Genomic DNA, 9878 nt, shown 5'->3' on the forward strand with positions numbered 1-9878 from the left:
TAGCAGCCGAAAATTATTAAAAGTGCACAAAAAAATTCGTAAATTACGATCTCATTCATTACACCTATTCTAATATTTGTATTAAACTAAGAATTAAAGCATTGTGTATATCCTTTTTTTGCAATAAAATACACAATAAAATTTTGTAAAGAAAAAAAAACGTCACTTAACTAAAAATTATACAACGTTTAGTTTTGTTTACGCTAGTATATATTCAAAACTTTAACATTAGTTTAAAAAAAACTTACAAAACTTTCGATTAGTGGTTTAAGTGTGTAAAATACAGATTTTTAACCAAAAAAAAACTTTTTTTTTAGCGTAACTAAACATATTAGATTAGACTTAATTAAAAATTGATTGTACTGTTAAATACAAATTGTTGCTTTTGTAAAGGTAATAAACGCGTACTACATTTAAAATTTGTTATTATTTATTTTTTTTGGTATAATAGTATGATTTTCGGTACTTGAACACGTGTATACCGTAAGTAGTCGAACTTAATAATAGCCTAAGGTTAAAACCTACGTCTAACGACTTTTTGAAGTTTCATTTATAAAATTACAATTCAGCAATGCAGTTTATTTTTCATTTTTTAACTCTTCTAAACTAGATAGTTAAAGCATTTATTTTATTGAAAAAAATATTTTATAATATGCTTTTAAACTTAAAATGTAATTTTTTTATAGTCTTAAAATTGTCAAGGTTTAAAACAAGATTTTCTTGTGTAGCATTAAGATTTTGTTATCTGATAATGAAGAAGTAGATGTACTATTCGGTAACTATCATTCTAATAAGTTCATTTTGTGGCTTTATTTATATTATAAACCCAATAAAGCTTAGTTTTCAAGTCTTTTTGTTTACAAAATAAGCTATTTGTTTATAAATGTTGCATAGATTTTAAAGAAAAAGCTAAAAAAAAGCTATGTTTTATATATATCACTAAAAGTTGTTTAGTATTATAGTTATTAAACTTTAACTAAGTAATAGTAGATTTATAATTTTGAACATTTATCTGTTTTTTTAAGCTTCTAATACAAGTCCAACACAGTTTTTTTGAATTTAACACAAATAAACTTCTACTGTGCGTATACAATTCAAATGATGCATGAACTATTATAAACTTTTATAGCGACAAAAAACGCTTAATTTAAAATGAATAGTTTTATACTTGTAAGAGCTATATAAATTGAAAATTGTTTATGTAATGCAGTTGTATACGTACTGAATAAAGTTAATGAAATCGGTTGTATAAAAAAGAACGTTATAGGATATTTTGAGAAAATTATTAAAATATGTTTGTGTAAAAATGAAAATAAAATGGTATTTAACTCTTTTGTTAGAACTAGAATTTAAATTTTCTGGGATTTAACAACTACTTTAGAGTTTATTATGATACTTCTGATGAATTATTATATTTTAAGTTCTTATTTATTTGATGTGTTAATGAAAGTATTTTTAAATATTATAAAAATAAATATTAATTGTAAAAAATTTAAAATTAAAAGTCTGTAAAAAAAGTATACAAAATAATTTTTGTTTTATTTCACTGCTAGGTTAAAGAATTTAGTTTCGTTATTTGTTTGAAGAGCTTAATACAATTATATGAAATATTTTCTTTTTTTTAAACTAGAATTATATTTATATACTTCTTTATTGTAATTTTTTTTCTTAGTTTTTAGCTCACTATAGTTTTAATTGAGTTGGGTATGCAACTCGATGACCGAGAGGTCTTTTTGCGTATCCAGGTCCTTGAAATAAAAAAATTTGAGCAATTTTTAGTTTTTGTTTAATAAACCAGTTATAAAATATTTCAAAACAAATATAGCTAAACCTCGAGTGAATTTTTAGAAACAAATTGAAGCATATCAACACATCAAATGTTTGTTATTTAGCTTTTTTATTTGTACTGTAGTTTTTGTACTAAAAACGTTTTATAGTACAATCTTATTAAATTTTATTATTTTTCTACTCTAAAAAACAAGTGTAGTACCTTAAAAAAGTATATGGACGTTTGTATTTAAAAAAATAAAAATACAAACAAAGTTATTTTCATAATAGAATATAATAATAAACTAATTTATTTTTACTGTTTTTATTAGGAAATTAGCTTTATTTGTAAAAAGTTTATTAAAACCCAGTTATTTTAATTTTGCTTTTATGTTTGCTTCAAGACTTATTACATTATATGTTACTTAAGGATATGTTTTTTAAATATTTTTTGCATATACTTTTTAGTTTCCAAATAAGTTAATAAAAAAAAATACTAAGTTATCAATGTTCATAAAGAGTTGATTTATAGAACTAAATAGTTACATATAATAAGTTGGTATACTATCAAAATCCACCCGCATTCAAAATCCACCCGATTTTTTTTACATTTTCTTTAGTAACTAATTTATTTTGTATATTTTTTTTATTATTATTTATTTATTATTTACTTTTCACTATCACTAAAACCCCTAACCCTTACCCTCGTTCGGTAAGCAGTTCTATAATTTTACTGGGTGGATTTTGGTCGGGTGGATTTTTAACGCGGGTGGATTTTGAACATGTCCCAATAATTTGGATGTCATTTTCTGTTCTGTTTTTTTATTAGTGTATATGTGTCTATTTTTTTGAAGTACTTGATTTTAATGTTAGAAAGTTTTTTTTTTGCATACTATAACTTAGATAATTAAAATTTAAAAAGTGGTGTGTAGCTCAATAATCGGAAGGCTTTTCTGTTTAAGAGGCCCTTTGACAAATTTTTTGAGATTCGATTTATTTATTGTGTTCAGTGTACTAAAATCTATTTTAAGATTAAGGTACAAAAAACAAATAGTGTATGGTATATTTATTTTTATTTTTTCCAGTGAACTGATGTTTAACTAGTTTTTGTTGAAATTTTTAATAACCTATAGTTAGTTTTCTTACAGCCTATTATATTTTATATATACACTACTTAGAAGTTTTTAATATAATACTTAGTTACAAACAAAAATAGTCTATCGAACTTTTTTATCTCTGCTTCCTTGAATAAGTAAAATTCAAAATAGTTTTGTTTGTTTTAAACGTTTATATTAAGAAACAAAAATAAATCATAATTCATTTGAAAACACTTTTAAGCTTAAATAAGACAAAAAATTACTGTTTCTGATAAACTTAATGGTTATTAGTTAAATACAAAACAAAATTGAAAACAAAGAAAAATACAACTTCATTAGAAGTTCAGTAAAAACTTTCAAAATAAAACTACTTGTTGAACAAAGTCAAAAAAGTTGTAAGACGTAAAACTTAATAGCACTCCAATAAGTTTTACATCTTACAACTGTATTTACTTTATTCCTTATAGGGTTAACATTTGAAGTAAACATAATCTTTAGAGTGCTTTTGTTGTATATCACTTTGTGTGTTAATAAACAACGTGAAGTTGTCTGTTTTTAATTATGTCGATGCATTATCTAAATCAAAAATTTTGTTTATTTTTTTCTTAATTTTTTATATAGTTTTAATAGTAAGTTAAGTTTTTTAATTAATTCCAATTAGGTTAATGATGGATGATATTTAAATTGATTTTTAAAATGTATTTATATTTTTATGCAGAATAACTTAGAACAGTCCAAATTAAATGGGTCAACTAAAACTTTATGGAAGGGTCTTAGTGTTATTCGCATTAGTTACTTTGTTTTTACTTTTAATAAAAACTACATACAATGATTTAACTGAAAAAGAATTCGAAAACTTAGGTTAGTTAAATATTTTTTACATATATTAGCTACTTTTAAAATTATATATACTTTGTAAAGAGCTTATCACATTGGTTAAATAAAATCAAAACTTATTTAAAAGCGTTAGATTACCTAATTGTGAGGTTTCATTTATAACTTACAAACAATGTTTAGTTTTAATTGTTTTAAACTAGATTACAAATTAAAAAAATTGTTAATATATTTAAAATTTACTTTTTAGTTTCAAAAATATTTTTAAGTTGTTTTAATAGCTAACAGCTAGTTTAATTTGAATTTTTGTAACTAATTAAAAACCTTCGCTGTGTATTATATAAAGATTTAAAAATATTCAAATATAAATGTTGCTTACGAAAGCGTTAAAATTTATATTGTGAAAATGTAATCAGAAGCACTAAACATCAAATTACCAAAATTAAGACTAAAAAATTGGTTAAAAAAGTCATACTGTTTTAAAATTTTTTGTTCTGTTTCCATTTGAACGTAAAACAAAAACATGCCTAGATGCAAAAGAGGTTTAGTAAAAAACACCCTACAACCACAACTGTTTTTTTTTGTACTTGTAACATATGTGCAGAATTTTTCAAATCACCTTAGTTAAACATTTTTTATTTAAAATTATATATGTATAAGTATCTAAATCTTTTTTAAGATGATTACAGAAAATATATCTGTTACTTACATGTGAGGTTTTAAATAGTTTTATGTTATATACAATAGCAATACATGATATATTTCCATATAAACTTAGTTGTATAAACAAGCTTAAAATTTTCAACTTTAAATTAGTAGCTTAGGATATTTTGAAAAAATCATTAAAGTTTTTGATAACTTCGTATTTATACATTTAAAGATGTAAGATATTGTTTTAAGAGTTATCTCAAACTGGCTAATTATTAAATGATTACAAACTTTGAAAAAATATTATTGCTTAGCAGGTGTCAGGAATGCACAAAGGGACACATTTATATGAAGACACTTTTTCAAGAAGAAATTTTTGCACGGCGTCACTTTTGCATCGATAGACGCTTTTGTACGGAATGACACTTTAGCACGGCATCATTTAACGGGTTGAAACTTTTTTTTTACTTTTATTGTTCCTTTTCTTTTTACTGTTTACCCTAACCCTTACTCTTAGTTGATATTATTCTTTTCTTTTATTTATTTATCTTTTTTGTTCTTTTTAATTGTGTATTTGTTTATATTTATATTTATTTTTTTTTTTAATTTTTACTCTCAAATTTACCACTAACTCATACCTTTGGTCGGTAAGTGGTTTGACTCGTGCAAAAGTGTCTTCGTGCAAAACTGTCACTCATGCAAAATTGACCCTCCGTGCAAAAGCGACTTCTTGCAAAAAGGATTCTTCGTGCAAAAGTGACCATTCGGGCAATCTCGATTATTATTATACTTGTTTTACTAGAAAAAATGATAATTCTTTAAAGTGGTTATTACCTATAATTTATCATTATTCTGAATATTTCTTTTAACTTAAACAGATAAATACTTTAACAAATGTGAAAAAAATAAAAATAAAACTTAGGCTGGCTGTTCTACGAGATAGTTGAAATTTTAATTCATTAATTAAAATAAAAATTAATGCATTATATTATTAATTGTTTAGCATAATTAATATCTTTAACAAATTTGAAAAATAAAAATATTGAATTATTTCTATTTGTTTAATATAAACTAAAATCTAAAATGCAATATTAATCATATACTACTTAAATTAAAAAAATTGTAATGCTTTATACTAAACTTTAATATTTAAATTTATTCAAACTTTTGTTTTCATAGGTTTGAAAATACGTATATACTGACTATTTAGGTTTTAAGTTTTACTTTTTAAATACAAAATTTTCAAACAAACTTAAAATCCAAAGGTTCAAGTTAGAACTAAATACAATAACAAAAATGTTTAAATACTAATAAAATTCATGTATATAGTTTTATATACTTTTTCGTCATACAAGCTTTTAATACTTAATATTAGCAGAAATATCTAAATTGTACTATATTTAGATGTTGTTGAAGAAAATGTAAAAAAAGAAGACAAAAATACAGCGAACAAAATACGGTTAGAAAAGTGGAGAATGGTTGAAAACCTTTTAAAAAACGAAGTAAATGGGATTTAATCTTTTATTTTTTACTTTTGCCAAACAAACATAACATTTGTTTAGGAATATTCAAAACGATTACCTTCAATTATTGGAATAGGAGTTGAAAAATGCGGTACTCACGCTCTTGCCCAGTTTTTGTGGCAGCATCCGATGATAGTTCACAAACATCCGATTGAGGCTCATTTTTTTGAAGGAAACTCACCTGGGAGAGTAGATCTTTACAAGTAAGTTGATAAAATTTGTAAAAAATGTTAAGTACACAAATGGATGAAAAAGTTTAAAAAAAATTTACTAACATAAACTGAAAATATATAAAACTACAAATTTGTTGTTTTATGGAAAAACAAGTTTTTGGTTGAAACAGATAAGTATTTTTTGCTCAAATTTTTTAAGCATAATTTTTTTAAAATAATCTAATGAACTTAACAGTAACTTAATATAGTAATGAAATAAAAGTAGTCTAAACTAACTATTTTAAGTCTAAACTTGAAAAAAAACAACGCTAAACTTTCAAAACTATGTACTTTTTTTTTTGGCACGTTGGTTAAACAACATTGATGTAACCTAAATCTTATCTAAATGTAAATGCATAGTTTTATATTACAATATTGTATTTCTCAACTTGTTTTTTTAGAGAAATGATGCCAGAAGCACCAACCAATGCTCTTATTTTTGAAAAAACACCAGCTTACTTTAGTTGGCATCCAATACACATACCGAAAATGATGAGTAGAGCAGTTCCAAATGCAAAGCTACTGCTCGTTCTTTGCGATCCAGCAAAAAGAGTCATTTCAGACTATCATCAAGAAGTAAGTTTGATCACTAGATAATAATGAATATTATAAATAAACCTGTAGCATCTTAAGAACTAAGAAGGAAACATATAAGTATAAGTCAAAAAACAATCTCTAGCAATGTATCATGATTTTAACCCCTAATAAAATAATAAACTCTTTTGAATGAAATATACGAAGACTTTTAAAACATATTATCTAGTTAGTTGTGCTTTAAAACAAAGCGTTTTTCACAATAATATAGTATTTTGAGAAAGTGTATGAAGTGATTAGCATTATAAAAATTTTTTAGGGTGGTTAAAAGCACTAAATAAAAATTAAGCATGTAAGTGTTAATTTTAACTCTAAGTTCTTCGGTTTGCCTAACTTTAATATTTTAAAATAAACGTTGTAAATTATTAAAACTGTCAAAAAATACTTTTTAGTTGATCATGAAGGCAATAACAAAAACAAGATATCCAACAGTAGAACACTTTCTTAAAATATATATGCCAAGATACAGTAAACTGCGAACATACACAAGTGATGAAGACGTTCTTAAGCTGAGGGAGCGAATTATGGAGTATCATAAGTGGGACTACCCTTCAACTATTCTTACTACAGGGTTTTATGCGCTTCATGTGTCTAGGTATTTTTGTAATAGTTTTATTACTCAATTATTTATACAAATAATGAAATATTAGAAAATTTATTACATTTTAAACATTAGCATTTTAGAATATCTTGTATCAAACTTTCGACAGAACTTTTGATATAAAAAATGAATATGTAGATAAGAGTTTTTTTAATAGTTTACGTTTTTTTGTTTTTAGTACAATTAGATACAATTTGTTCTCGCTGATAACAAGCTTTGAATTAAGTTTTGTCTAACTCAGATAGTTAAAACTATTACTTAAAAAAAAATTTTAAGCTTGTTAGAGTTAATGATCAAATAAATTAAACATTGAAAAAAAATCTAAGGTGTTTTAAATTTAGCTTCACCTGGATTTTTTGCGTTCATTTTTACCGTGTTTTTGTTTAGATTAGTATTAAAAACCCAGAGTTATTTTATGTATTTTTTAATTTTGTAGAGATGAAGTACCTTAAAAATTTAAAATACATTAAGTTTTTTTTTTGTTATTTAAAACCATAAAAAGTATCAACATAGACTTAAACTCGTAAAAAATAAAAACAAAAATTTAGGTTAAGCCTTATCATTTTAATAAAAAATAATGATAATACTCACTTAAATCTATTTTTTGTAAACAAGTTTGTAAACAATGTAGCAGTACGTTTTATTACTGTTAATGTGTATACAATGTGAAACTCTCTTTAACAAATTCATTCGTCAGATATTTTTTCAAACTTTAATACAGCCTTTATAAGTAAGATTATTAGTTCTTTTGAACTTTTGAGAAGTTTAAAAAGTATATCTAGAGAATATGGTAAAAGCTAAATATGTTTAACTTTTTTTTTTTCAAAACAAAGTTCTTTTTTTGTAAACTGTAAATATACCTGAAAAAATTAGAAACTGGAAACCTAAACCGTATAAAAATCTAAGTACCGTTTTACTAATAATTTTTAGTTGTTAAAACCAATATAAAGCTTACAAGTTAAAGCAGTGGTCTTCAATATTTTTAAAAGCTTTGCAAAATATTTACTGGCAAATAAATTCTAAGCATACTAGGCTGAAAAAATATGAATTATAAGCACTTCTTTCAATGTTTTAAATGTCTTAACATATGTATTAAGAACTGTTAAGTTATGTTATAATTAGCTTTTTCTAACATAAAAAGACAAACTAAATGTCACATAATAAATAGTTTTTCTGCTATATAAGTTTTCCATGCACCCATACTGTGCACATGTGCTTACCCTGAAGACTGCTGCATTAAATGTTAGGTAAAACAAAAATAGTAAAACAAAGTGAATGATTTTTTTGGTTGATAGTTACTCTAAACATCAAGCTTTACTATTAGTAAACTTATAAACCTTTATATAGTTATAACTTTAAAATAATGCCTAAGTTTACTTTTTTAGATGGCTCGAATTCTACAATTCCTCAAACTTGTTTATTGTAAACGGAGATGACTTGATGTCTCAACCTGGTAAAATAATAGAAAAAGTACAAGATTTTCTGGACATCCCAAAGCTTTTGTTTGAAGATGACTATGTCAAGGATCCAGAAACTGGATTTTACTGCTTTAAAAATCCATTTACTGAAGAAAAATCTTGCATGATAAAGGAGAAAATGCGAACTAGAAATGGAAAAACGCAGACTAGCGAAGAAACTATGCGGCAACTAAAAGCTTTTTATAAAGAACCGAACGAGCTTCTGTATAAAATGTTAGGCAAGAGATTTGATTGGTAATTATATTCAATTAAAAATGAATATTAACAAAAATTACTAAAAACTATTGTCTTTGATGGAAATAACAGTTTTTTATTTTTATTAACAAGTAACTATTTAGGATTTTTTATTTATAAATCATAGAACTTTTCATACTCTAATAGAACTTAAATACTAAAAATTATAGCTATTTTTTTACTGCATTTTAATTAAAAAAAGATCTAGTTTTTTTTTTTTTAATTTTGTAAAAATATTATAAATTAGTAAAGTTTTTTGTATACTTGATTAACGTTTTTGTTTTAATTAAAAGTACATACTTATAATATTTTGTTAAACACTTTTTTACAAAGACATTGTAAAAACCTTAAATATAAAGTAATATACTGTAATTTAATTGTTTCTCAACTTGACAGCAAAGTTTTATATTTAAGTTTGAAAGATGTATGTAGTAGAGTATATGAATTATACTTTAGAAAATAATCTTAACACTTTAAATTTATTTTATGTTTTTTATTATTTTTTCTTCGTTTTTTACTTTTATACACTGTTTTTTATGCAATATAAAATTTAAACTCTACATTTTTAGTCTTAGTATAGTTTAATTATTTAAGTTACTACACGATTTAGTATTTAAAAAATTTACAATGAACTCAAGTTAATCAAAGATTTCTTTTAGACTAACTTAAGTTGATAAATTGAATACTTCGTTTTAAGTTTTATCAAATGTTTTTTATTCTGCTTGAATTTCATATTCAATTTGATGAGGAAATTTACTGTAAATGAGAATCATATTTAACTCAATGATTAACTAAGTGAAACATTTTTTATGAGTAAATTTTTAATTATTAAACTTTCAGTTATAGCTTATAAACTTTTGTAATAGATAGAGCTAAAGATTTACACAATA

General features: G+C 23.7%; 1 protein-coding gene across 1 annotated transcript; it reads left to right on the forward strand.

The window, feature by feature from the left end:
* Window positions 1-1853: 1853 nt before the first annotated feature.
* LOC145834260 (heparan sulfate glucosamine 3-O-sulfotransferase 1-like) lies at window positions 1854-9301 on the forward strand. Its single transcript, XM_082941641.1, has 7 exons — window positions 1854-1879; window positions 3583-3725; window positions 5751-5848; window positions 5909-6072; window positions 6483-6657; window positions 7068-7270; window positions 8662-9301. Exons 2-7 carry the CDS (start codon window positions 3608-3610, stop codon window positions 8990-8992), a joined length of 1089 nt encoding a protein of 362 aa, XP_082797767.1. The 5' UTR covers window positions 1854-1879; window positions 3583-3607; the 3' UTR covers window positions 8993-9301.
* The last annotated feature ends 577 nt before the right edge of the window (window positions 9302-9878 follow it).

The sequence above is a fragment of the Thalia democratica genome, chromosome 4 (genome assembly GCF_965202585.1).
Source record: "Thalia democratica chromosome 4, ktThaDemo2.hap1.1, whole genome shotgun sequence".
NCBI lineage: Eukaryota > Metazoa > Chordata > Thaliacea > Salpida > Salpidae > Thalia > Thalia democratica.

Bases quoted from the DNA above. Each gene is read 5' to 3' on its own strand.
- LOC145834260 (XM_082941641.1), top strand. From the start codon at position 3,608: ATGGGTCAACTAAAACTTTATGGAAGGGTCTTAGTGTTATTCGCATTA. The intron at 3,726-5,750 runs GTTAGTTAAATA...TACTATATTTAG, and splicing joins AAAAGAATTCGAAAACTTAG to ATGTTGTTGAAGAAAATGTA. The intron at 7,271-8,661 runs GTATTTTTGTAA...TTACTTTTTTAG, and splicing joins TATGCGCTTCATGTGTCTAG to ATGGCTCGAATTCTACAATT.